The 26893-nt window shown below is 47.4% G+C and overlaps 2 protein-coding genes across 3 annotated transcripts; both read right to left on the bottom strand.

Moving 5' to 3' along the window:
* Positions 1–194: 194 nt before the first annotated feature.
* On the bottom strand, positions 195–6354 carry tppp3 (tubulin polymerization-promoting protein family member 3). Its single transcript, XM_047581025.1, has 4 exons — positions 6206–6354; positions 3280–3480; positions 2522–2675; positions 195–1185 (listed from the first exon to the last, which is right to left on the bottom strand). Exons 2-4 carry the CDS (start codon positions 3465–3467, stop codon positions 991–993), a joined length of 537 nt encoding a protein of 178 aa, XP_047436981.1. The 5' UTR covers positions 3468–3480; positions 6206–6354; the 3' UTR covers positions 195–990.
* Positions 6355–12238: 5884 nt separating this feature from the next.
* zdhhc1 (zinc finger DHHC-type containing 1) lies at positions 12239–24924 on the bottom strand. 2 transcript variants are annotated; one of them, XM_047581004.1, is made up of 12 exons: positions 24840–24924; positions 24418–24651; positions 23560–23779; positions 23077–23252; positions 22314–22415; positions 21537–21661; positions 21297–21452; positions 18301–18416; positions 17314–17399; positions 13909–14023; positions 13653–13731; positions 12239–12735 (listed from the first exon to the last, which is right to left on the bottom strand). In XM_047581004.1, exons 1-12 carry the CDS (start codon positions 24854–24856, stop codon positions 12239–12241), a joined length of 1923 nt encoding a protein of 640 aa, XP_047436960.1. In that variant the 5' UTR covers positions 24857–24924. The 2 variants fall into 2 exon arrangements, with proteins under 2 accessions (XP_047436960.1, XP_047436958.1); XM_047581002.1 differs by having other exon boundaries at positions 12239–12738; positions 24840–24923.
* Positions 24925–26893: the final 1969 nt, after the last annotated feature.

Raw genomic sequence — 26893 nt, 5'->3', positions numbered from 1 at the left:
TGCAGGACGGTTTTAGTAGAACACATTCACTACTGAACCTAATGAACTGGACAGGGAGAGAATAGTTGGAAGCACTGGGATTAACATTTATCTTTAACAAACAACTGCACCTGAATGAACCCAACATCTGGAGACAGGAAGGAAATTCCTCCGCACGTTCCTGCAGAGGAAACTGAATCTGAGGGAACACGAAGCACTTTTAGAGATTTTATTCATTCAGTAGAGTCACCTGCATCAACTCCATGTGTAAACAGTTCAAGTCAGGCACAAAGATGATGAAGCACGTTTAAAATGTTTATATATTTTAAAATATGCAGATTTCAGATCAGAAAATTACAAAACATCAATGAGATGAGAGTGAATCTGGATGCTGTCAAAATATGAAGCAGGTCTGATTAATAAAGATTTAACTAAGGAATGACTCTAAAAAAAAAGCTTCTTTCAGACAAACAACGATTACTGGAGAACATTTAGCTCCTGGTTCTTGAGGACGTTAGACGACAGGACGTGATGTGTAGTCGACGTTCAGCAGGATAAAGACTAATGTGTCCCCTAGGGGGCGCCACCGAGCTGAAGCTTAGGCAAAGACAGAGTCATGACACATTAAACATGGTTTTTAGATCTGATGAAATCTCTGGTGTCCAGTTAGAGAGAAGAGTCTCAGTAGAACAGCGTCTCAGTGATCTGTGGTTGTTCTACAGGACTCGCTTCAGGACAGGGTTTAAATTACAGGAGGAGCCGTGAGATCAGGAGCAAACAGGACGTCTGTAATTAATCTGGAAACTGTCTCACACACTGTGGACTGAGGACACAGAGTCTGGTCTGAGTGAGACTACAGAGACTGAAGACTCAGTCCAGATGTGTGATGAACATTTCAGACTCAGGGGGGCGCTGCTTCTGTCTGATCTGATGTGAACCCAGTTCAAACACATCGTCCAGGGTCTGGTCCAGTCTAAGTGCTGTAGAGGAGCTGTGCCTCCTGCCGCCTCCTTACTTCTCAGGCTTGGTCTTGGCGTCGTACGTCCCGGCGTTCTTGTACGCTCCAACGTAGCCCGTGTTCTCCACGATCTCCTCCCGGCCTTCCCGACCTTTGCCCTTGCCGGTGTCATCGAACCGTTCCTTGTGTGATCCCGTGTAACGGGACGTGTCGGTCAGACGGTCCACCGCCGCCGTCTTCGCCACTTTCTGATGGAGACACAGAAGACTGGTCATAAATGTACCGGGGTCAGAAGATTCCTGCTGAGACACCTGAGTGCTCCAGGCTGGACCCTAGTGTGAAAGAAACCTGGTTTATAAGGTCAGAGCAGTGGAAGGGAAACGTTTAGTTAACTGTATTTAAACAAACCTTATTAAATCACTATTATCATTATTAGGGACATTTCGATCAAGTTTTTCTGATCCTAAATGTCCTGGACTCAGTCCCCCGTAGGGACGTCCTTCTCTGGTGTTAAATGTCCTAGAGTTGGTCTCCTGTAGATTCCTGGAGTCTGTCCTTGTCTTCTACAGCCGACTGGATCCAGTGAATGTTTCTTCCAGTCAGAGTTAATGTGGAGGCAGGAGCTCCTACTTTGTGTTCTCTACTCCAGAAATGTTCTGCCATAAACTCTCTAACTCTCTCTGGAAGATCTGTCTCCAGGGAACTTTTCTCTACTTTTAAATGTTGTTGTTGTTTGTCTGCAGCCTTTGACTGTGTGACTCCATGGATTGTGTTTAGATGATCTCCTACCACACATCCACACTAGAGACTAACGCCTCAGTCACTGATACTTTGTAGCTTTGACTGACACTAAAACAGAAGAAGTGTTGATGCTACAGGGACACGGTTTTGGTTTATTACTGACATTGTCTGAAGCCTGATGCCGGTACGATGATTCTTAAGCGATCAGGACTCATATTATATTATTATACCGTGTAGACGTCAACTAACATCCATCCATCCACATTTATTAACATAAAACTGAAGCTGAGGATGGTTAACTTCACATGAAGCATCGAACCCCGATACACGATGTGACTTTGTGTTCTGATCCATGTGAAACTGTCCCGCTCACAGAAGATTAAAGTGCATTCAATCATCTTGGAGGTTGGAATCAGAGCATTCCTGAATAAAATCGTGACTCAGGAACAGTTTGATTTTCCATAATCTCTATAATCGATGTCTTTTCATTTAAATGTTATGGTTCAGTCAGATTAGTTTCCCTGGACGCCTGAGGAGTGTTTAATGATCTGAAGGGGTTCTGACCCGCCCCCCCTCTGGGCTCAGACTCTGGGGCTGGATGATCGGATGGTTTTGAAGCAGAGTGAGAGGTCTGTGTGTCTGTGGAGCAGCTCTGGACTTGTTTCCAGCCTGAGCGTTGAGGCGTGAACAGAAGCCAGAGGCGATGTAGCACTGAGAGCATGTTAAAGGTGAGCAGCAGGTCTGGTCACGTTTTACTGAACCTGAAAACGGCTCTGGACTCTGGAGATTCTTCCATTCTTGGCCGTGAACTCAGTCAAACTAGATCAGAGCATCGGGTCTCACCGTCACTCCCACGTTGGTGGGTTCCCGGCCTTCCACCAGTCTGAAGATGGACTGCAGCGCCTCCTCTTTGCTCTGGCCCTTGAACCTCTTTGGAGCCAGATCCTCCAGAGCTTTCTGAAACTCCTCGTAGGTGATGACTCGAGACGTCTTCTGTCTGCACACAAAGACAACACACACACAAATATCGTTTTACGTCAGAGGTCTGGAAAGCTCTGAAACAGGAGACTGTGAGGGTTCCTCCCAGATCAGTGATGCCACGACTGACTTTAACCACTGAGTCTGATCTGAGGCCACCTCCTCTTCTCCCCAGGACCGATGGAGTCTGATGGTTGAGTCTCGTGTTTATTGGAGGTCGTTATTATGTTATTATGTCCACGAACGTTAAGACGAGACGAGACAAGATCTGAGCCTGACTAAACCTCTTCCATACGTACTGACACATCCTGGTAAGATACACGGGGTTCACACTCAAATGGCTATCGCACACTGACCCACACTGACCCACTCTGACCCACACTGACCCACACTATCCGACACTGACCCACACTGACCCACACTGACACACACTGACACACACTGACACACACTGACCCACACTGACCCACACTGACACACACTGACACACACTGACCCACACTGACCCACACTGACACACACTGACACACACTGACCCACACTGACACACACTGACACACACTGACACACACTGACACACACTGACCCACACTGAGGCCAAAGAGCTTCAGCTCTGCACTGACTTGACTTTGGAGAAGACGATGTCCACGTCGGTGCCGGTCACGTTCTTGCCGTCGATGATCTTGCAGTCTTTGCACAGCTTGGCCCAGTTCTTCCCGTTCAGCTCCTTCCCCGTGGCCTTCGTGTCCCCGTGGACGGCAAACTTCCTGAAAGCCGTGAGAAGCTCCTCCATGTCAGCGCTCTCCGCCATGATGGGAAGATATCTGCAGCAGAAGACACGGCTGAAGGCAGATGTTCTGAGTGTAGTGATTCATGTTTAATGAGCAAACAGACTCCGGGAAGAACAGAATATATCTGCACTGAACGTGTTCATTAAACACCTTCAACTGAACAATTCAACAACTTTTTGTCTTTTTTTACACGACCCTCCACATCGTCTCCAGTGACACTGGAGAGTTCCTTTCCCTTTTACAATAAACTTTTATATCAATATGTCTCAAAAACCACCTCATGAGAACATAAAAATGTCTTTACATTTAGGTTTTACGCAACAAATGACTCAAATTACCTGATACCGGAGCCAAACTTATGAAACGGCGCCAATGCTTAAAGAGTGAAAACATACAAACCTTGTTCAAAAACTGTCTTTTTATTTTTAAGGCATTTTGTGAAGTGCAAGTTGAACAGAATAATAAGTTAAATAAAATAAATACAACTAAGACTAAGAAATAAATGCACCAATATAATGCTAATGCTAATGCTAATGCTATGTGTGGTCAGATGTTGCATCTAATTCCAGGTGTTTCCTCCTTGTTGCATCTTTAGAGGTGAAGTCCAGACAAACTTTAGACAAACGTTTGGTCTCAGACATGTTGAAGCTTCACTTCCATCCATGCAGCGATAGAGCTAAGGAGGCTAAGCTAATTAAACACTCACTGGTACTAAACCAAGCACCCGGATCAGAGTTTCTTTTTGTCTGTTTACTGTTAGAGTCAGCACCGGGGCCATTATGGAATCCAGTATCGGTACCCAGTATCGGTACCCAGTATCGGTACCCAGTATCAGTACCCAGTATCAGTACCCAGTATCGGTACCCAGTATCAGTACCCAGTATCAGTACACATCACTAATTGTGAGGATGCATAATCATGTTGCTTCCTACATGTATTTTTTAACCAGTCAACAGTTCTGGAGGAAAAAGGTTCCCAGAGTTATTTATTTGCCAGGACTGCAGCTTGTTGTGTAACGTCTGGGTTTGTGATGCGTATTTCTAAATGGATGGTGACTCGGGGAGCAACACGGGGAGAAACCAACGCTGGAGCAACTCTCAACGCTGGAGCAACTTTAAACGCTGGAGCAACTCTAAACGCTGGGCTGCATCTCTGACTCTGCTGTGTGAAAACTGTTTCTGTTGCAGAATCCTCATCCTCATGTGGTTCTGGATTCGCTCTGATGCACATTCTGATCTCGTCTTCTGCTCCCGAAGAAAGAAGCTTGAGACATGACTTCACTTTGGCCTCTCAGGCTGGTGTGATCACACACCCACTGATGCAATCCCCAACAACGGTCGTCACGGTAACAGAGTCCTGCCACCCTATGAGTGATGGAGTCTTACTTTCCCCGCGCCACTGCTGGGATTACGTGTTTGGAAGTCTCTGAAGGGCTCATCCAATCAGAGTGGCAGTACGTCCCAGTGGGCGGGGCTACTACACACAGTGCTGTGTGTGTTCATGCTGGTATGTAGGTGTCAGATTCCAGACTGTGAAGATAGTTTTAGTTCAGTGAGTCTGGTTTCTATGATCATGACATCCTGCAGGTTACTATCGATCCAGACTGAAGCTGAGAACTGTGAACACTACTGCCTCCTCAAAACGTGGAGGTCTGGACATTTCCACCTGATGTCACAACATGTGTGGGTGTGGACAGACAGATGTGTTTAGGTACAGAATGGAGAGTAGGTGTTTGAAGACTTTTACATTATCTGATCAATGAAGACCAGCATCCAGTCAGAGTCCTGAAGAACGAGCATCAGCTACAAGAACAAGATGGTCTGAGCATCATCAGTCCAGACCACACGAAGAGTGTGAACCAACAGAAGAGCTGAGACAAGTTCTCCAAGATGATCTAAGACCAGATGATCTAAAACTAGATGATCTAAAACCAGATGATCTAAGACCAAATGATCTAAAACCAGATGATCTAAGACCAAATGATCTAAAACCAGATGATCTAAGACCAAATGATCTAAAACCAGATGATCTTAAACCAGATGATCTAAGACCAGATGATCTAAAACCAGATGATCTAAGACCAGATGATCTAAAACTGGTCTTGAACTGGACCAAACTGAGCAGACTGGGCTGAACCGGACCTCTTTGCAGTCAGTATCGATCTGACTCAAGTTCTTTCTGCTACTTCTAGTTATTTCTGTATTTAGTGACCTTCCTGTGTATGAATCCAGTATCTACAGTTAATCTCCAGTTAAGAAATCTTTGCATCTTTTCTGGAGAATTTTAGTAAAACAAATATCACAGGATACATGTATAAACATTAAAAATGAAGCGTTTGTTCACCTTTGAGTTGTTTCTGGAGGCGTTTTGTCAAAAAGCCTGAGAGATGGAACTTAGAGAGTGTGATCACACCTGGACGTGTTACTGAGGGATGTGATCAATGAGCAGTAGACGTGAAGTGTCGGGGTGTGTGTTGATATTCATACACCACCTACAGCCAATACGCTGCCTTCTGACCATCAAACAACACGAGCAAATACCCAGAGGAAAACACACTCCTTCATCAAATCTAAGCTCAAATAATAAATATGACCACATTATAACAGACTAATCGTTTTCACTAAATAACCAGTTCACATCTAATCAGGCTCAAACATCAGCTGCATGACAATGATAACACCTCTAAAGTCTCACACCTGCACCAGCTCTGATCCAGATTCTGATCCGGTTTCCGTTAAATCAAATTAAAGCCCGTTACCTGTCTCAGCTCCGTCCTCCGTCTGTCTCTGCTCTCCCTCTTCTGGCCCTCGGTGGCGGTCGCAGCATTCACATGAGCTCTGAAGTGCTGAGGGCTTGTTGTCATCTGTTTACCCCGTTCCCATGACCACGTCCTGTGCAACATCAGGGGAGGGCAATAAAACCGAGAGCGAGAGAGAGAGAGGGTTAGTCCTCCTGCAGGACGTCCATTCAGACTCCTGCCAGCTCCCGGGCCGGAGGTCGGCCCGATCACGGCCCGGTTTCAGCATTTAAACACGTACCAACACACAGCCATCACTCAGTATGCAACAAGACAGGGTTACACAATTAAACTACTAAGACACACAATACAACTACAGGAGACCGAGAACTACAAATACACAAAACATCTACAAAGATACACAGAACAACTACACAGTTGCTGAAGGACACACAACTCAACTATAATGACCCAAAACAGCCTTAAAGACACAATGTAACTACAAAGAGACCAAAAGACACACAAAACTACAACAAAGACACACAATAAAGCTACAAGAGACTGAAAACAACTACAAACACACAGAACAACTACATGGTTGCTGAAAGACACACAATTCAACTCCAAAGAGACTCAAAGAGACAGAACCACCTCAGACAGTCCAGTAAAAGTTTCCTCATTTTTGAATCTAGACGTTTACTGACTTCACTGCCTCCGGGAGACACACACTCTGGTTTTAAACCTTTTCACTGTGGAGACTTTAAACGTGGATCAGGTCTGAACGTTTCGCTTTAAAACGTCAGTTAATAAAATATTTCTTTATCCAAACACAGAACAGACACGAGGAGCAAACTGTTAGTGTTAATGCTGCGATGTGAACACGTTACAGGCCGTCAGGTTTTTATATGAGGCTCAGTGTGAAAGGTCCTGTAAATATGAGTCTTATAAAAGTAAATCAGAAGCGATTCAGTCGGCTCCAGTTTAACGGCTGAGGCGGGTCATCGGAGAACGTCTGTGGTTCTGGTCGGACCTCTGTCAGAGAGAGATCACTCTGACTGGACAACAAACAACTAAAAGACAGAACGACCACAAAATAACTTCAGACGCACTCAACACAACGTCAAAGAGACACAAAACAACTTCAAATAGACACAAAACAACTTCAAATAGACACAAAAAATTCAAAAACACTCAAAACAATTTCAAATAGACACAAAAAATTCAAAAACACTCACAACAACTTCAAATAGACTCAAAACAACTTCGAAGAGACTCAAGGAGACACAAAACAAGTTCAAGGAGAGTAAAAACAAACAACTACAACTGGCATAAAACAACAAAAAAGAGCCACTAAACAACTTCAGAGAGACCCACAGAGAGGCTGACGGCTGTGACGGGTCACTGGTGAACGGTTCTGGAGGTTCTGGTTCTAAAGAAACCGCTTCGATCAGAGACTGAGGTCGCTTTGATGTCTCTTAACTGTTCCTAATGTTTCGACTCCAGTTCTCAGGATTATGGAAACATTTTAAATGTTTTAATTAATTAATTAATTAATTTAATTAATCAGACACAATGAAACATCTGACGTTATGCAACGAGTTTGGAGGTCAAACATTTATTTAACGTCTCCACACGCGTCTAATCCACAGAATATAAATATAGAGCGAATGTGAAGCCTCGCAGAGAGGACTTCCTGTCCCAGTGTTTGTGTTTCTGCTGCCATGACAACAATGATTTCATGTTTATCAGGAGGACCCAGTCTGACAGGATCAGCAGTAACGTCCAGAAAGACTCAGACCACATTTCAAAGCCAAAGAGATTAGTTTAATCAGAGGCTGCATCTTCACGACAAGAGGAGAAATAAAAGTAGAATCTTTATTATTAATGTATCGATTAAATGAACTTGGAGATGCTGCTCCTTGTGTCAGTAGTAGTGAAGAGGAAGAGGAATGAGATGATAATCTGCCTGAATTCAGAGGATTATTGAAGGTTTAGTTCAGCCCATGACTTTCTCCACAGAGCCAGTGACGACATTCCCACACTGTGACGTTAGACGTGATGTTTTAATGGCTGGTAGAAGGTTTGAAGCAGCTCCTCCTCTGTTCCTGTTTCATGGTTTACTTGGTGTTTATGGCTCATGAACCTCCGGGTACGTGAAGGAGTGAACCTGCTCCACATGTGCTCCATGAATCCAAAGTGGTGCTGGATGTTTTCTCTTTGGTCTTTGTTGTGTTTAGTTCCATGTCCTTCCTGTAATTCACATGTCATATAGACCCACGCACGCCCACGTAGTCCAGAAACAGGGCACTGAGGATCCAGGGGAGGAAAAACCACCAATGGGGGGCCACCACAGAGACCTGGACCCAGATATACCAGCGTAGACCAGGCCTGTGCAGAGGCCCCACGACGAAACACTGGAGCTAAAAACTAGAGAATTAAAAGACAGTTTAGGATTTAAAGATAAAATATTAAAGATTTAATGAGAATCAAATGCACAACGACTTAAATAAAAGAGATGAATAATTTGTTAAACCAATAAAGATTAAGAATAGGAGAAATAAAAGAAGTAAAAGAAATTAAATGAAAGCCAGATAAAAAGATGAGTCTTAAGCTTCCTTTTAAAAACATCTACGGTGCGTTCCTGATGTTCTCTGGCAGGTTTTTCCATGAATCCAATCACGACTGGACCGGGGCGGGTACCAGGCCGGGGTACAGGTACTGGGCCGGGGCGGATACTGGGCCGGGGCCGGGGCCGGGGTACAGGTACTGGGCCGGGGCCGGGGCGGGTACTGGGCCGGGGTGGGTACTGGGCCGGGGCCGGTACTTGGTGAGGGCGGATACTGGGCCGGTGCGGATACCGGGCCGGGGCCGGGGCAGGTTCTGTACCGGGGCGGATACTGGGCCGGGGCGCACCATGGATGGACATAAATCAAAGAAATGAACCTAGTGATGCAGCAGAGGCACCGTCCAGACTAAACATGGAGGTTGGTGTGTTTTAAGTCATAGTGGTTGTAGTAGTTGTAGTAGTTGTAGTAGTTGAACCTGGTTAACTCATGAACAGAATTTCCTCCCTAGAAATAAAAAAATAAAAATGTCAGATTTTCTCACACGATGTGTTCACTGACCGCGGGAATTCCCGGGACAAGTGTGTGTGTGTTACATTCTTCCCAGGGCCGCTCCTTCCTGATTGACATTGTTATGATGTTGCCGTGGCTCGTATCCGAGGCAACATGTCCTCATATCACACACACACACACACACACACACACACACACACACACACACACACACACACACACACACACACACACAGATGTTATCAGCCTGTAAAAATAAAAGCCTGAGTTGAAATAAAGCTGAATAACTTTCACAACCGATTCAATTAGTTCACTGAGATTCTCCTTCTTTGAGTTTGGACCTGGACACAACAGAGCACGTGCAGAAGGGACCATGTGGGTTTGGAGAAGGAGCTGAATGTGTGATGACAGACAGTGAGATGAGCAACACCAGCAGCATCATGCATCAAAGCCTGATGCTGCCTCCACCATGTCTGACAGTAGCTACTGTCCATGCTGGAGATGATGCTTGGCCTGGCCTTCTGCGTAGCAGAACATTAGCAGGAGGAAGATAAAGCTGGAAACTGGACTCATCTGACCACAGAATCTTCTTCCAGGTCCAGTCCTTGTGTTCTTGGGTCTAAGCTCTGTCTCTCATTGATCAGGGGCTTCTTCACAGCCTTGTAGGACCTTAAGTCCACCACGTACAGTGAGGCTGGAACACTGGACACCAGTTTGGTTTGACCACTGCTGCTGGAGCTCCTGTGATGTCATTGGCTGGTTTCCCTGCACATGTGGATCAGGATGAGGTCATTGGTTGCTGTAGAAACCCTTGGATGTTGGTTTGTCTGTATTTCTGCAGAGTGGATCCAGCTGATGAAGGACTGAATCTGTACTTCCTGGTGATCTGGAGCTGGACCTGGATCTTCAGGCGTGTTTCCTGTGTTAGGTTCCTTATTTTAGTCTCTGAAGAACTTTAGATGTTCTGTCTTAATATGGACACGAAGCAACAGAACAACGTGTCTTTAAATAAGAAGCACGGCCATTAGTGGATCACTGGAACCAAAATGACCCAGAACTCAACATTTCTGATGGATTTTTATGGAACCAGTCAGTTTAAAGTTTTAATGGCTGTTTTAGGGTTTGTTTAATATTTTATCTGTGACTGAACTAAAAGAAATATGGTCTAAGGTCTAATCTGGTCCACAGCATGAATTTGCAAATTGCAGAAATTTCATAACTTCTAGACTTAATGTGTTCACTGTATTATTCACACACACAACACTGAGACCAGGACTAAACAGGTCCAGGATCAGGACCTGAGCCGGATTACAATGATTTTAAGAAATGTTCTTTTTTTTAAAGGGTAGTTTATTAAATATAAACTCGTTCTTCTTTCCATCAAACCAAATGTTTGGAGTTGTTGTTACTTATATGTTATTGCTCTCACACCGTCATCAGCAAACAGAGGAGACTAACAGACTCAGGAACTCTTTTGTTCCTCGTACCATCAGGCTCTGCAGGAAGTGTCCCAGAGAGGACAGAAGGGAAGGAGTAGTGGTCAGTCACCCACACACTGTGCAATATATATATGTTTTATTTGATACTTGATGTCTGTTATTTGTAATTTAATCGGTTAACAGTTTATTTTATATTGTACATTCTCTATTCTATTTCTTATTTCTTTTGTAAACAGCTGCTTGAAATATAATTTCCCGGAGGAAGACATCCCAAAGGGATCAGTGAAGTCAGTCTGAGTCTGAGTCTGAGTCTGTCGTGTTACTGGTCCGGACCCTTTGGATCAAACTGGTGTGAATGTGGCTCCTGACCTAGAACATCCAACAGTGAACGGATCTTTGTGTTCATCTCACACAGGAGATAAAATACAGAATGAGGCTGATGCAGCTTCGTCATATTTAAGCGACACTGACCAGTCATCGGAGGACACACGGGAAACCTGGACCCATCAGGACCTCTGGTCCCTGGAGGACGTCCTGTTGACAGAATCAGGACCCGACAGACAAGTTTTAAATCATTTATTAATAAATAAATCATATAACAGGTGAAAAAGAGTCATGAAATCAGAAAATGTTAAAAGGACCAACTTAGCCTGTAGTTCAGAGAACATCCGGTCCACAGGTGAGCAGGTCCACCTGCTGCAGATCTACCTGCTGCAGATCTACCTGCTGCAGATCCACCTGCTGCAGATCTACCTGCTGCTGATCTACCTGCTGCTGATCTACCTGCTGCTGATCTACCAGCTGCTGATCTACCTGCTGCTGATCTACCAGCTGCAGATCTACCTGCTGCAGATCTACCTGCTGCTGATCTACCAGCTGCAGATCTGCCTGCTGCAGATCCGCCTGCTGCAGATCCACCTGCTGCAGATCTACCAGCTGCAGGTCCACCAGCTGCAGATCTACCTGCTGCAGATCTATCTGCTGCAGGTCCACCAGCTGCAGATCTACCTGCTGCAGATCTATCTGCTGCAGGTCCACCAGCTGCAGATCTACCTGCTGCAGATCTATCTGCTGCAGATCCACCTGCTGCAGATCTTTCTGCTGCAGATCTACCTGCTGCAGATCTACCAGCTGCAGATCTACCTGCTGCAGATCTATCTGCTGCAGATCCACCAGCTGCAGATCTATCTGCTGCAGATCTACCTGCAGCTCGTGACTCAGCGCTGAGATCTGTGACAGTGACCCCTCTGACAAACACAATCATAATCTGTGAATAACTCATGTCTCATTTTTTGGCTCATTATTATTAAAAGCATTAGCATTAGCATTAGCGTTGCTTGAGACCACATGGTCCCTCTGGCCCTGGTTGCCATGGAGACCTGGAGACATGGGAAACGATAAAAACAACAGACGTCCCATAGAAACAGACAAACATCCACAAACAACGGTCCAGGTCCAGGTCCAGGTCCACAGACAGGAAGTCACCTTTGGCTTTCAAAGTAAAACCAGATGAAGATTCCACAGGTGAGTGTCCCAGATTACCGCTCCATCCAGGAGGCTGCACCTGAACCCAGAGACATCCAGGACCCGGGTCTGGGCCCCGGCCCTGGTCTGGAGCTGCTGGGCCGTTTGCCCAGACCAAGGAGCTCCTCCCGGGGCTCAGCCGGTTCTCCGCTGGCCCGGCTGACGAACACAGCGGGGGGGTGAGCGGAGGCCATTTCAAACCTCAGCTGGGTCACAGCCCTGCTGGGTCTGGAGGACGAGGCCTTCCTCTTAGTCCTGGGCTGGGGGGAGGGCAGGGGGGCCCTGTGGGAGGACGAGGACGCGTCAGCAGCCGACGACGAAGAGCCCAGCTTGGCCAACGCCACCGGGATCTCCTCCAGAGACTCCGCAGAGTCCGAGTGGTACTCAGCTGGGGGGGCGGCGGCCTGGACGGGACCCGAGGACGGGGCCAGGGGGGGCAGGGACGACCTCAGAGGGAAGGCTGGGAAAGGAAGGCGCTGACCCAGGGACACCGAGGACACACTGCTGAGCTCTGCTGGAGGACAGGATGAGGACAGAGTCAGACATTTATTCAGCACGTCCTCATTTAAAACATCTTCATCTCTGACAGGAGAAAACTACAAAACCCAATAAAAACACCATGGTGCGTTCAGGGTCCTGCTGCTTCACATTATCCTCCTGAGCTAGAAGACGGATCCATGTTCACATGTTCCTGGGAGCAGAGGTCAACGATGAACCTAAATAAATTCATGAGGCGACAGAAACCAAGAACACCAGGAACTACATGGAAACCTGGGACGAATCTGTAGAAAATAAAAAATAAATAAAGAAACTTTGGACTGGAGCTGAACTGAAAACCTCAACACCAGTGGTTCTCCAGAAGAACCAGATGAATGTTTAGGAACAAGTCAAAGTCCTGACGTTCATCCAGTAGAAATGTTGGAGCATCAGCTGATGAGAGGAAACCACCAACATCTCACATCTCAGCTGGTTCTGATTAATGGATCAGATTAGACCCTGATCAGCTGTTACAGGAACATTTATTCTGACGGACTCACAGACTCACACACTGGACACAAGGACTCAACAACAGGATGAAGTGTATCACACATGCACCTGCTGGTTGTATTCTGTTGTTGTAACAGGTAAAAACTTTGCTGTGCTGTGTTTGTGGCTCCAGAGTATTTTCCTGGGGAGGAAGAGGGGACAGAAAGTCTGTTCTTTCAGACCCTGGACTAGTTTCAGGATTTGTGCTGTTTATTTATTCAGGTCTGTGGAGACGGGGGCGGAGCTATCTGAACACCTGGGCAGGTCACATGAAGGAGGTGGGGTCAGATTCTGGCGTGTTTAATGCATCAGAGGTGGTAGACCTTCACCCTGACACCTGAACGCACCACGCACTTTAACACTGCTGAGCTTTGAACAGAACAGCACAGACAGAGCGAGTACCAGGGGGCGGGGGGGGCGTCGGGCAGCGCTCTCTGGACGAATCCTCTGGGACCCGACGGACCTTCCTCTTCTTCTTCCTCTGTGACAAAGAAACAGATTCATCTTTTACTTTCTGGTGACCTCAGACAGATATTAATGGTTATTTGTAGGCTGGATGAAATGAACTACAGATACCAAGATCCTCTTGTTCCAGCCTGCTCACCATTAGCGATTCTCACATCTTTAATACATGATGAATAGCCAGTAATCTGTCTACCTGAGTGTGTCGATGTGTGTTTGCTGATGCTTTCAGCTCTGTAGAGATGGTGGTCGGAGCTTCTTCCTCCATGACAGGACTGGCCACACCCCTCACTCTGCCATTAGCCACGAACCTGGGACACAAGCACAAAGTAATGAGGGACTGAAGGCATCACAGTTTACTCCTCAATTCACTGAAACTAAATCTAGTTCCACACGAGGTTCAGGGTTTATTCTGTGTGTTCTCCTGACAGACGAGGTTCAGGGTTTATTCTTTGTGTTCTCCTGACAGACGAGGTTCAGGGTTTATTCTGTGTGTTCTCCTGACAGACGAGGTTCAGGGTTTATTCTTTGTGTTCTCCTGACAGACGAGGTTCAGGGTTTATTCTTTGTGTTCTCCTGACAGACGAGGTTCAGGGTTTATTCTGCTCCTGACAGACGAGGTTCAGGGTTTATTCTTTGTGTTCTCCTGACAGACGAGGTTCAGGGTTTATTCTGCTCCTGACAGACGAGGTTCAGGGTTTATTCTTTGTGTTCTCCTGACAGACGAGGTTCAGGGTTTATTCTGCTCCTGACAGACGAGGTTCAGGGTTTATTCTGTGTGTTCTCCTGACAGACGAGGTTCAGGGTTTATTCTTTGTGTTCTCCTGACAGACGAGGTTCAGGGTTTATTCTGCTCCTGACAGACGAGTTCAGGTTTATTCTTTGTTCCTCCTGACAGACGAGTTCAGGTTTTATTCTGTGTGTTCTCCTGACAGACAGTTCAGGGTTTATTCTGCTTCCTGACAGACAGGTTCAGGTTTATTCCTTGTTTCTCCTGACAACGAGGTTCAGGGTTTATTCTGCTCTGACAGACGAGGTTCAGGGTTTATAATGTGTGTTCCTCCTGAAGACGAGGTTCAGGTTTATTCTGTGTGTTCTCCTGACAGACGAGGTTCAGGGTTTATTCTGCTCCTGACAGACGAGGTTCAGGGTTTATTCTGCTCCTGACAGACGAGGTTCAGGGTTTATTCTGCTCCTGACAGACGAGGTTCAGGGTTTATAATGTGTGTTCTCCTGACAGACGAGGTTCAGGGTTTATTCTGCTCCTGACAGACGAGGTTCAGGGTTTATAATGTGTGTTCTCCTGACAGACGAGGTTCAGGGTTTATTCTTTGTGTTCTCCTGACAGACGAGGTTCAGGGTTTATTCTGTGTGTTCTCCTGACAGACGAGGTTCAGGGTTTATTCTGCTCCTGACAGACGAGGTTCAGGGTTTATTCTTTGTGTTCTCCTGACAGACGAGGTTCAGGGTTTATAATGTGTGTTCTCCTGACAGACGAGGTTCAGGGTTTATAATGTGTGTTCTCCTGACAGACGAGGTTCAGGGTTTATTCTTTGTGTTCTCCTGACAGACGAGGTTCAGGGTTTATTCTGCTCCTGACAGACGAGGTTCAGGGTTTATAATGTGTGTTCTCCTGACAGACGAGGTTCAGGGTTTATTCTGCTCCTGACAGACGAGGTTCAGGGTTTATTCTGTGTGTTCTCCTGACAGACGAGGTTCAGGGTTTATTCTTTGTGTTCTCCTGACAGACGAGGTTCAGGGTTTATTCTGTGTGTTCTCCTGACAGACGAGGTTCAGGGTTTATTCTTTGTGTTCTCCTGACAGACGAGGTTCAGTGTTTATTCTGTGTGTTCTCCTGACAGACGAGGTTCAGGGTTTATTCTTGTTTCTCCTGACAGACGAGGTTCAGGGTTTATTCTGCTCCTGACAGACGAGGTTCAGGGTTTATTCTGTGTGTTCTCCTGACAGACGAGGTTCAGGGTTTATTCTTTGTGTTCTCCTGACAGACGAGGTTCAGGGTTTATTCTTTGTGTTCTCCTGACAGACGAGGTTCAGGGTTTATTCTGTGTGTTCTCCTGACAGACAAGGTTCAGGGTTTATTCTGCTCCTGACAGACGAGGTTCAGGGTTTATTCTGCTCCTGACAGACGAGGTTCAGGGTTTATTCTTTGTGTTCTCCTGACAGACGAGGTTCAGGGTTTATAATGTGTGTTCTCCTGACAGACGAGGTTCAGGGTTTATTCTGCTCCTGACAGACGAGGTTCAGGGTTTATAATGTGTGTTCTCCTGACAGACGAGGTTCAGGGTTTATAATGTGTGTTCTCCTGACAGACGAGGTTCAGGGTTTATTCTTTGTGTTCTCCTGACAGACGAGGTTCAGGGTTTATTCTGCTCCTGACAGACGAGGTTCAGGGTTTATAATGTGTGTTCTCCTGACAGACGAGGTTCAGGGTTTATTTCTGCTCCTGACAGACGAGGTTCAGGGTTTATTCTTTGTGTTCTCCTGACAGACGAGGTTCAGGGTTTATTCTTTGTGTTCTCCTGACAGACGAGAGGTTCAGGGTTTATTCTGCTCCTGACAGACGAGGTTCAGGGTTTATTCTGTGTGTTCTCCTGACAGACGAGGTTCAGGGTTTATTCTGCTCCTGACAGACGAGGTTCAGGGTTTATTCTGCTCCTGACAGACGAGGTTCAGGGTTTATTCTGCTCCTGACAGACGAGGTTCAGGGTTTATTCTTTGTGTTCTCCTGACAGACGAGGTTCAGGGTTTATTCGTTGTGTTCTCCTGACAGACGAGGTTCAGGGTTTATTCTGCTCCTGACAGACGAGGTTCAGGGTTTATTCTGCTCCTGACAGACGAGGTTCAGGGTTTATTCTGCTCCTGACAGACGAGGTTCAGGGTTTATTCTTTGTGTTCTCCTGACAGACGAGGTTCAGGGTTTATTCTTTGTGTTCTCCTGACAGACGAGGTTCAGGGTTTATTCTGTGTGTTCTCCTGACAGACGAGGTTCAGGGTTTATTCTGCTCCTGACAGACGAGGTTCAGGGTTTATTCTGCTCCTGACAGACGAGGTTCAGGGTTTATTCTGCTCCTGACAGACGAGGTTCAGGGTTTATTCTGCTCCTGACAGACGAGGTTCAGGGTTTATTCTTTGTGTTCTCCTGACAGACGAGGTTCAGGGTTTATAATGTGTGTTCTCCTGACAGACGAGGTTCAGGGTTTATTCTGCTCCTGACAGACGAGGTTCAGGGTTTATTCTGCTCCTGACAGACGAGGTTCAGGGTTTATTCTTTGTGTTCTCCTGACAGACGAGGTTCAGGGTTTATAATGTGTGTTCTCCTGACAGACGAGGTTCAGGGTTTATTCTGCTCCTGACAGACGAGGTTCAGGGTTTATAATGTGTGTTCTCCTGACAGACGAGGTTCAGGGTTTATTCTGCTCCTGACAGACGAGGTTCAGGGTGTACTATCTGAGTGCCAAAGAATGTCATTTCCCACACTTTGTTGACAGTAAATTAAAGCGTCTCCATGGCGACCCGGTCCGGCCTGGCTGTTGTTATGAAATGACTTCAGCCATGTTTACCCAGGCGTGTCAGGACTTACTCTGGGTCCCCCTGTGCGGCCGCAGTGGTAGGTTCCTCCACCAGCTGAGGGTTGGTATAGCCCAGAGTCCCGGGGTAGCTCACATCCTGAAGAGGGGGGTGAGAAACAAACATTCAGCACCAGGAAGTAGCCTCCACCCCAGCGTCAGAGCCAACATTATTTCACAATGAAGTCGTGTGAATTCCATATGTGGGAGCTTATTGGAACAACTTTACGAACCCTCACACCAGATTTTAAAATAGTTACGTCGTTACCATCAAGGGACAAAAATGTCCTGTTTAAAACACTTATAAAGATAAAAATAAATAAAATATGATAAAAATGGCATTTTGTTAACCTAACACCATAACTGAATAAATATTTTTACCGTTACGATTTCATGAAATGTTTGATGTCTAATGTCTTATTTTACAAAACCATTCAAACATGACTTATGCTATTGTGCTATTAGGCTAATAATGTGTTATTGTTATAGTTTATTCTCCTTTCTTTTAATCCACTTCAGTCCTAATCATAAATACCAAAGGTGTGATTCATTTCTGACCTTTGACCATTTACATGCCGCTGTTTGTGATGACATTACTTATTTTCAAAAAGAACTGAATATTTTCAACAATCTAAATGCAACACTAATTTTGATGGATTTTATGTTTTTTGCAGTTCCATATTTTTAAAAATTGTTACGTACGAGACAAAACACAACAACAAAAAAACTATTCTTTATTATTAATCTTATTATACATGAGGCCTAATGGCACAGCCACACATGTTGATACACCAATCAAAAAGTTCTCCTCTATTCTTCTCTACTGTGAAGCAGCTCATCCACTAACATGACCCTGAGGAGATTTATGTGCTCTTATGTTCCGTAGTGTTTGCAGCCCCCTGGTGGTCATCATTGCACTAGACTGTATTATATTTCTTAATAAAGTTTAAATAAATAAATAAACAAACCAATCAGAGCCAACATGGCTGCCAGGCCGTTACCTTGACGACTGAAGGAACTGCCACCTCCTTCACTGGTCCTGGTTTCCTGGAGTCTCTGCTGTCCAGACGGTGGCGCTGTCGCACAATGTACTCATAGGTACTGAGTCTGTTCCACACTGGACAGGACAGGACGTATGTAAAGACCACGGACAGTTCAATAAAGGTTATTCAAACAACACGGCCAACACTTCATTTCAATAAATGTTTCAACGTTTCACACGGTTCGTCTTCGGTCTTTGATTCTGCTGTTCTCCTCCTGTTACGCTTTAATGTTACGTCTTTAATTAGAAGGAGGAGAACAGCAGACACATGTTGTTCAGGGAGAACATCTGGAACCAGAACCAGAAATATTTCCACAACGTCAAGACAATCAAGAACGAATAAAGTGTAGAAAAAATGATCAGCTGATTCTGGAGAGGCCAGCTCTGTAAGAGCCTCCCAGCTAACCATAGCTCCTCCTAGCCTCCTAGCTAACCGTAGCTCCTCCTAGCCTCCCAGCTAACAGTAGCTCTTCCTAGCCTCCCAGCTAACAGTAGCTCCACCTAGCCTCCCAGCTAACCGTAGCTCCTCCTATCCTCCCAGCTAACCGTAGCTCCTCCTAGCCTCCCAGCTAACAGTAGCTCTTCCTAGCCTCCCAGCTAACAGTAGCTCCACCTAGCCTCCCAGCTAACCGTAGCTCCTCCTAGCCTCCCAGCTAACAGTAGCTCTTCCTAGCCTCCCAGCTAACAGTAGCTCCTCCTAGCCTCCCAGCTAACCGTAGCTCCTCCTAGCCTCCCAGCTAACCGTAGCTCCTCCTAGCCTCCCAGCTAACAGTAGCTCCTCCTAGCCTCCTAGCTAACCATAGCTCCTCCTAGCCTCCTAGCTAACCATAGCTCCTCCTAGCCTCCCTGCTAACAGTAGCTCCTCCTAGCCTCCCTGCTAACAGTAGCTCCTCCTAGCCTCCCAGCTAACCGTAGCTCCTCCTAGCCTCCCAGCTAACAGTGGCTGCTCCTAGCCTCCCAGTTAACAGTCGCTCCTCCTAGCTTCCCAGCTAACAGTAGCTCTTCCTAGCCTCCCAGCTAACAGTCGCTCCTCCTAGCTTCCCAGCTAACCGTAGCTCCTCCTAGCCTCCCAGCTAACAGTAGCTCCTCCTAGCCTCCTAGCTAACAGTAGCTCCTCCTAGCCTCCCAGCTAACCGTAGCTCCTCCTAGCCTCCCAGCTAACAGTAGCTCCTCCTAGCCTCACTGCTAACCGTAGCTCCTCCTAGCTAACCGTAGCTCCTCCTAGCCTCCCAGCTAACCGTAGCTCCTCCTAGCGTCCCAGCTAACAGTAGCTCCTCCTAGCCTCCCTGCTAATAGTAGCTCCTCTTAGCCTCCTAGCTAACAGTAGCTCCTCTTAGCCTCCTAGCTAACAGTAGCTCCTCCTAGCCTCCCAGCTAACCGTAGCTCCTCTTAGCCTCCCAGCTAACAGTAGCTCCTCCTAGCCTCCCTGCTAACCGCAGCTCCTCCTAGCCTCCCAGCTAACAGTAGCTCCTCCTAGCCTCCTAGCTAACAGTAGCTCCTCCTAGCCTCCCAGCTAACCGTAGCTCCTCCTAGCCTCCCAGCTAACAGTAGCTCCTCCTAGCCTCCCTGCTAACAGTAGCTCCTCCTAGCCTCCCTGCTAACCGTAGCTCCTCCTAGCGTCCCAGCTAACAGTAGCTCTTTCTAGCCTCCCAGCTAACAGTCGCTCCTCCTAGCTTCCCAGCTAACCGTAGCTCCTCCTAGCCTCCCAGCTAACAGTAGCTCCTCCTAGCCTCCTAGCTAACAGTAGCTCCTCCTAGCCTCCCAGCTAACCGTAGCTCCTCCTAGCCTCCCAGCTAACAGTAGCTCCTCCTAGCCTCACTGCTAACCGTAGCTCCTCCTAGCTAACCGTAGCTCCTCCTAGCCTCCCAGCTAACCGTAGCTCCTCCTAGCGTCCCAGCTAACAGTAGCTCCTCCTAGCCTCCCTGCTAATAGTAGCTCCTCTTAGCCTCCTAGCTAACAGTAGCTCCTCTTAGCCTCCTAGCTAACAGTAGCTCCTCCTAGCCTCCCAGCTAACCGTAGCTCCTCTTAGCCTCCCAGCTAACAGTAGCTCCTCCTAGCCTCCCAGCTAACCGCAGCTCCTCCTAGCCTCCCAGCTAACAGTAGCTCCTCCTAGCCTCCTAGCTAACAGTAGCTCCTCCTAGCCTCCCAGCTAACCGTAGCTCCTCCTAGCCTCCCAGCTAACAGTAGCTCCTCCTAGCCTCCCTGCTAACAGTAGCTCCTCCTAGCCTCCCTGCTAACCGTAGCTCCTCCTAGCGTCCCAGCTAACAGTAGCTCCTCCTAGCCTCCTAGCTAACAGTAGCTCCTCCTAGTCTCCCAGCTAACAGTAGCTCCTCCTAGCCTCCCAGCTAACCGTAGCTCCTCCTAGCCTCCTAGCTAACAGTAGCTCCTCCTAGCCTCCCAGCTAACCGTAGCTCCTCCTAGCCTCCCAGGTAACAGTAGCTCCTCCTAGCCTCCCAGCTAACAGTAGCTCCTCCTAGCCTCACTGCTAACAGTAGCTCCTCCTAGCTAACAGTAGCTCCTCCTAGCCTCCCAGCTAACCGTAGCTCCTCCTAGTGTCCCAGCTAACAGTAGCTCCTCCTAGCCTCCCTGCTAATAGTAGCTCCTCTTAGCCTCCTAGCTAACAGTAGCTCCTCTTAGCCTCCTAGCTAACAGTAGCTCCTCCTAGCCTCCCAGCTAACCATAGCTCCTCCTAGCCTCCCTGCTAACAGTAGCTCCTCCTAGCCTCACTGCTAACAGTAGCTCCTCCTAGCTAACAGTAGCTCCTCCTAGCCTCCCAGCTAACTGTAGCTCCTCCTAGTGTCCCAGCTAACAGTAGCTCCTCCTAGCCTCCCAGCTAACCGTAGCTCCTCCTAGCCTCCCAGCTAACAGTAGCTCCTCCTAGCCTCCCAGCTAACCATAGCTCCTCCTAGCCTCCCAGCTAACCGTAGCTCCTCCTAGCCAGGTGAGATCTCTTACTCAGGTAGATGTGGAAGCAGAGCAGGTGGCAGAGCAGCACTGAGGAGAGTAGAGCCAGAGCGATGGTGACAGCAGCCAGACCAGGAATCACTGCTGCTGCCGAGCGGAGAGGAGCCACAGGCAGGAAGACGAACCACACGGCCGTCTCGTTCCTCGCTGCAGGACACGGGACGGAGACGGAGGTCAGACTCTGTCTCTCTGAGCTCATGGTCAAACAGAACAGAAGTGTTTGTCTCTTACCCAGGAAGTGTTTGTCTGTGCGCAGTTTGGACGGATCCAGAAAGAACTCGATGAAGACGTAGGAGGCCACCACCAGAATCAGACAGACGCCCAGCAGAGCCGAGACCACGCTGTGGAGGAACAGCCTGCAGGACACAACAGATCCAAGACCTCATCCTGCTGCAGCTACACAGCTTTCTGTTGGTTTTACAGGCTGTGACACAGGTTAACTCTTCACATGGACTCACTGAAATACTGGGAGACCCTGACTTTCAACCCTAGAAAGTTATCATTTCAGAAAACTGGTTTACTTTTAGGAAGGTTTGTTGTGTAATGTATAATATCCAGATGAATGAATGTCTCATATCTGGTTCTGGTCTCATATCTGGTTCCTGGTCTCATATCTGGTTCTGGTCTCATATCTGGTTCCTGGTCTCATATCTGGTTCTGGTCTCATATCTGGTTCCTGGTCTCATATCTGGTTCTGGTCTCATATCTGGTTCCTGGTCTCATATCTGGTTCTGGTCTCATGTCTGGTTCCTGGTCTCATATCTGGTTCCTGGTCCTTAAACTAATGTAAACATGTATTTGTCACATTAGAACATCATCAACATCATCACATTAGAAACATTAGGACACTTGTTCTTCTTCATGGTTCCTGATAAACCAGGTCAGAGGGGGGACCTTGTAGACCACATTAGACCTGATCAGACCTGAGGATGTTATGTGGGGGCTAACCCAGCTATTAGCAGCCACCTGACAGAATGTGATGTCCTGACGAACAAATCAAACACTCACTTGTAGTTTCTGCTGCCCACACAGTTGTTGAGCCAGCGGCAGTGATGGTCGAAGTTGGCGACGCACTTGTTGCAGGCGCTGCAGTGCTTTGACTTAGGGCCCCTGAAACAACACAGATCTCTGCTCTGATGGATTCATTTCTAATCACTCACTCACATAAATAAATGACCTTTGAATGTTTTTAGGATTAATGACTTCGAACTCTCTCCCGTGGATGCGTCAACTCCCACAATGCATTTCACGCGTGGCCAATCACAACATCCACACTTAAATCAGTGCTTCACATGGACCCACAGCAGAGCATTGTGGGTATTCAGTGGGCTCTGGCCTGGTTTTCTGTGTGACGTCTGTGGGACTCTCTCAGACCTCCTTCATTATTCACAGCAGGATGCAGACTCCTTCTTCATGATATGAATTATTCACAATAAAACACACTGAATGAAACAGGAAGAATCGGTTTCCCTGGAATCAGACTCTTACTTTAATTTGATTCTGTTTGTCTCATGACACAGAGATGAATTTGTGGTTCAGTCCTGAAGATATTCACCACAACGATGCAGCTGAAGGATGAAGACGCTGGTTTTCTGAATAAAAACCATCTGGTCAGGCTGCATCCTGCTGGGGACCAAGCAGTGTCTTTGCTATGGGTGGGTTGGGTGCTACATGTGATCGGTGTGATTGGTGCCCCCCGTGAGTGGTCGTAATGTTGTGGCTGATGTCTGCAGGGGTGCGAGGCCTGTGTGGGTGCAGGTGTGTCACTCACACGTCCACCTGGCAGAGGTAGCAGTGGCAGTTCTCGATGACGTGTGCGTGTTTGGAGCGGTCGAACACGGGGACCGGGCCCCGGTCGCTCTTGGTCCTGACGTTGCAGTCGGCCGGGTCCACGGAGACGGCCATGACGTGGACACACAGGTGAGAGACGAACATGACGCCCGTACACTGGCACACGGATCAGGAAACACTCAACAGAAACACCTGAGGCAGCTGCTCTACCAGCTGCTCTACCAGCTGATCTATCTGCTGCTCTACCAGCTGCTCTACCAGCTGATCTATCTGCTGCTCTACCAGCTGATCTACCAGCTGATCTATCTGCTGCTCTACCAGCTGATCTACCAGCTGATCTACCAGCTGCTCTACCAGCTGATCTACCAGCTGATCTACCAGCTGATCTACCAGCTGATCTATCTGCTGCTCTACCAGCTGATCTACCAGCTGATCTACCAGCGTGTGGGCACAGGTAGGATACGATGTAGCCTGCAGGGATCCAGTGCGGCGGCAGCAGAGGGACGAACACGCCGAAGCTGGTGACGGCGAAGTAGACGTAGAGCAGCCAGGCCAGCAGCTGGAAGGGATGCGGGGGCCAGCTCCACCCGTTGGTCCGAGAGCAGAGAGGGACCTCGGCCTGACGTAGGCCGCCGTCACCGACCGGCGCCGTCCGGTTCGGGTTCCTACCGCAGACGTCCATCCTGCACAAACATCACAGCTAAACAACCTGGACCCACCATCAGAAACATCTGGGACACACAGATTTAGATCAGCTGAGCTCAGACACTGATCAATAGACTAATAATTATTTTCATGATCATTTTAAGTGCGAGTGAACAGTGAAAAATCATCCTCAGATCCTTAAATAAGATCAGAGTTAACTTTCTTGTTATTCCACGTGTTCAGGTCCAGATCAACTAAATCCAGTTTATCTTGGGTCAGAGGTTCAGTCGGCAGGAAGAGGATGGAGCATAAACAGTGGAGTATAAGAGGTGTGGTACAGGTTGGTTTATAGCATAAACCAGCCTGTACCACACCTGTGTTTATAGCAGATGGACAATATTTACAGATGAATGTACAGGTGAGTGAGCAGAACATACATAATACCTGGCTGAGCTGCTATGAACATGGCACATAGATGGATTAAATGTGTGCAGACAATAAACAGGATTAGATCATTTACACTAGAGGAAACGGGCAGAAGATAAATACAGATGAAGTGAGCATTAAAAAATATCAGGCAGTAGCTTCCTAATGTTCCTACAGTAGCGCGGTACCGAGTCCATAGCCCTGTACAGACAGGGTCCCGGGTTCCTGGTCGGGTTCCTGGTCGGCTCACCTGCTTAGCTCGGTCCTCCGGTCCTCCTCATGCTGACATGTCCGCCCAGAGCCCGGGTCTGAGCAGCGGCGGGGAGCTATGCCGAACCCCGGCCCATGGGGACCGAGGGAACCGCTGGGTTCAACAAACACCCCCGGGCCACACCGTCCCCTCCCCGCAGTTAACTCACATCCATCCCGGCTGCACACACGCGTCAGTCCCGGATTCCCTCCCTGCTCTCCGGGCACAGGGTCCCTGTGAGTCGCGGAGATAATGTTTAGATTAGCTCTGTAGCTAAGCGAGGCTAGTTAGCATGCTAACCAGCTCACGCCATCCTAGCTCGCTGAGACCGACAGACGGTTGAGCGGTGTCCGAGAATCCGGCGCCGCCTCCGGGGTTTCAGAAATCACCGTGTGGGATTATTTCAAAGATTTTAAACCTACTCTAAACATTTTAACATCCGCCGGAGGTCCCGCTGTTTGTCCGCTAGCCTGTTAGCTGCTGGGTCCCAACGTCCCCCCAGCCTGGTACGCCGTTTCCCTGGTAACGCTCCGGCCCACTCCTATTGGTTGGTGGGTCTGACTCCGCCCACCGATGTGAGAGCGGCTTTTATCCAGCAGGGGGCAGCAGCGGTCAAACCCCGCAGCTTCATTCACAAAGAAACAGAGAAAGTAAGTCAAATATTAGATGAGTGAGCGTTTAACTGAACATTGGTTCAACATCATTAGATCAAAACATCAGGACTCACCTCACATCTAATATTCGCGATGTCTCAAAACTAAAACAAGAATAAAAATAACTATACGATGAGAAAAACAAAAGTATAAACTGATTTAGGTTCAAGGCCTGTGCTCAGTTTAATGTTTCTATACTTTGATCATTTTCTATTTCTTGAAAAATAAAACAGTAAAAAGAGTTTGTAGAAGATAGATGATGATTCTCTTTGTGATGATGATCATTGTGGAGGATTTAGTTTGTAGTGCTGTTAAACTAGATTGAACCAAACTGTGTTGGTGCTGTTATTTAACCACTGGCTACTATGTCAAAATATTAGGAACACATGCCAATTCAATAGTTCTACAAAATGAAATCACAGTTATTAGCAGTGTGGGGCCGCCAGGGCCAAAAAGTCTTCTCTTTAAGCCCAAAGCTTATCAAAATCACTTGCTTCAACTTTAATATTCTGCCATTAGCACAAACACACAACAAACCTCGGTTTACTGAGACGTCTCAAGAGTCTGAGAAACACTTTCTTCATCTAAAAATCTATATGAGGTGTGAATCTGCAGGAGATATTCAAATAAATAATAAAAAGCAAAAGACTGAAAATCCAGCTGCTCAGAGGTCGAGATTTATAAAGTGACGGAGGCGATGGAGACAGCGTCTGGACGGAGGCTCTGCAGCTGTGAAATGATTCATGAAGGAAGGAGGTGAGTGGAGGCTCAGGTCCAGAGATCAGCATCACTCAGGTCAACGGGAGTCAAACACAAACCCCAGAGGCTGTAATGACCACAGCACCAAAACCACAAGGAAGACTTTCATAAAAATAGCTTCTACTCATAGATTCATTCAGAGAAGTGGACAGAACCCAACTGATTATTACTGAGACGGCTTTAGTTTGAGGACGATGTTTGTGTTGAACCAGAACGGCCTCTCAGATCCTCTAACTGCTCCCACAGTCTCCATGTCCTTCTTCTTCTTCTTCTTTTATTTCTGTCAATCAAAATGTGAAACACTTTCCATGGAATTCATTTGTTTTGAAAGATGCTGCATAAAGAAAATTTCATTGATTGATTGAAGAAATTTCACTTTTATTGGAAGTTTTATTAAATGTTGACTTAATTTACTATTTACCTAATGAACTTGTATTTCTATAGAAACCCCGCCCCCCCCCCCCCCCCCCCCCGGGTTAAAGGGTGGAAGTCATACATCCAACTCTGTTTGCCCTCTGCCCCTTGTTGCCCCTTGTTGCCCCTTGTTGCTCCCTCTGCTCTGCAGACGTGGGCATGTTTGGGTTCTCTGCTCTGAGTTTGGCCGCGCGCCTCCTCATTAAAACGCCTTCATTAGTGGAACCCAGCGCTGAGGTCTGAGGTCCTGGCACAGAGGAGGCCCCCGGTCCAGCAGACCGACCCGCAACCGGGTCCACCGGACCAGGGTGGATCCAGAACCGGGTCCACCGGACCAGGACCGTACCTGCAACCGGGTCCACCGGACCAGGGTCGACCCACAACCGGGTCCACCGGACCACGGTCGACCCACAACCAGCCCTGCTTGGGTCGTGGGTATTATTATTATTATTATTATTATTATTGTTATTAGTATTAGTAGCAGGGTTCAGTGCGGACCCACAGTGGTTGTGGAGCTGTCGGGTTGTCGGGTTCTGGAGCTGTCGGGTTGTCGGGTTGTGGAGCTGTCGGGTTCTGGGCTCCGGGTTCGGTTCCACTCGGTGACTGTTCTAAAGTTTGAAGCGGTTCTCCAGACTCCTCCCAGTCTGGCA

The sequence above is a fragment of the Mugil cephalus genome, chromosome 3, assembly GCF_022458985.1.
Source record: "Mugil cephalus isolate CIBA_MC_2020 chromosome 3, CIBA_Mcephalus_1.1, whole genome shotgun sequence".
Lineage (NCBI taxonomy): Eukaryota > Metazoa > Chordata > Actinopteri > Mugiliformes > Mugilidae > Mugil > Mugil cephalus.
This window is presented reverse-complemented; position numbering and strand designations above follow the sequence as displayed.

Coding starts and splice junctions, on each gene's coding strand:
- zdhhc1 (XM_047581002.1), bottom strand. Junction 23,253..23,559: donor GGATCCCTGCAGGCTACATC/GTATCCTACCTG, acceptor TCCGTGTGCCAG/TGTACGGGCGTCATGTTCGT. Junction 12,739..13,652: donor GACGCCCCCCCCGCCCCCTG/GTACTCGCTCTG, acceptor CCTGTCCTCCAG/CAGAGCTCAGCAGTGTGTCC.
- tppp3 (XM_047581025.1), bottom strand. CDS start 3,467: ATGGCGGAGAGCGCTGACATGGAGGAGCTTCTCACGGCTTTCAGGAAG. Junction 2,676..3,279: donor ATCGTCTTCTCCAAAGTCAA/GTCAGTGCAGAG, acceptor CTTTGTGTGCAG/ACAGAAGACGTCTCGAGTCA. Junction 1,186..2,521: donor CCACCAACGTGGGAGTGACG/GTGAGACCCGAT, acceptor TGTCTCCATCAG/AAAGTGGCGAAGACGGCGGC.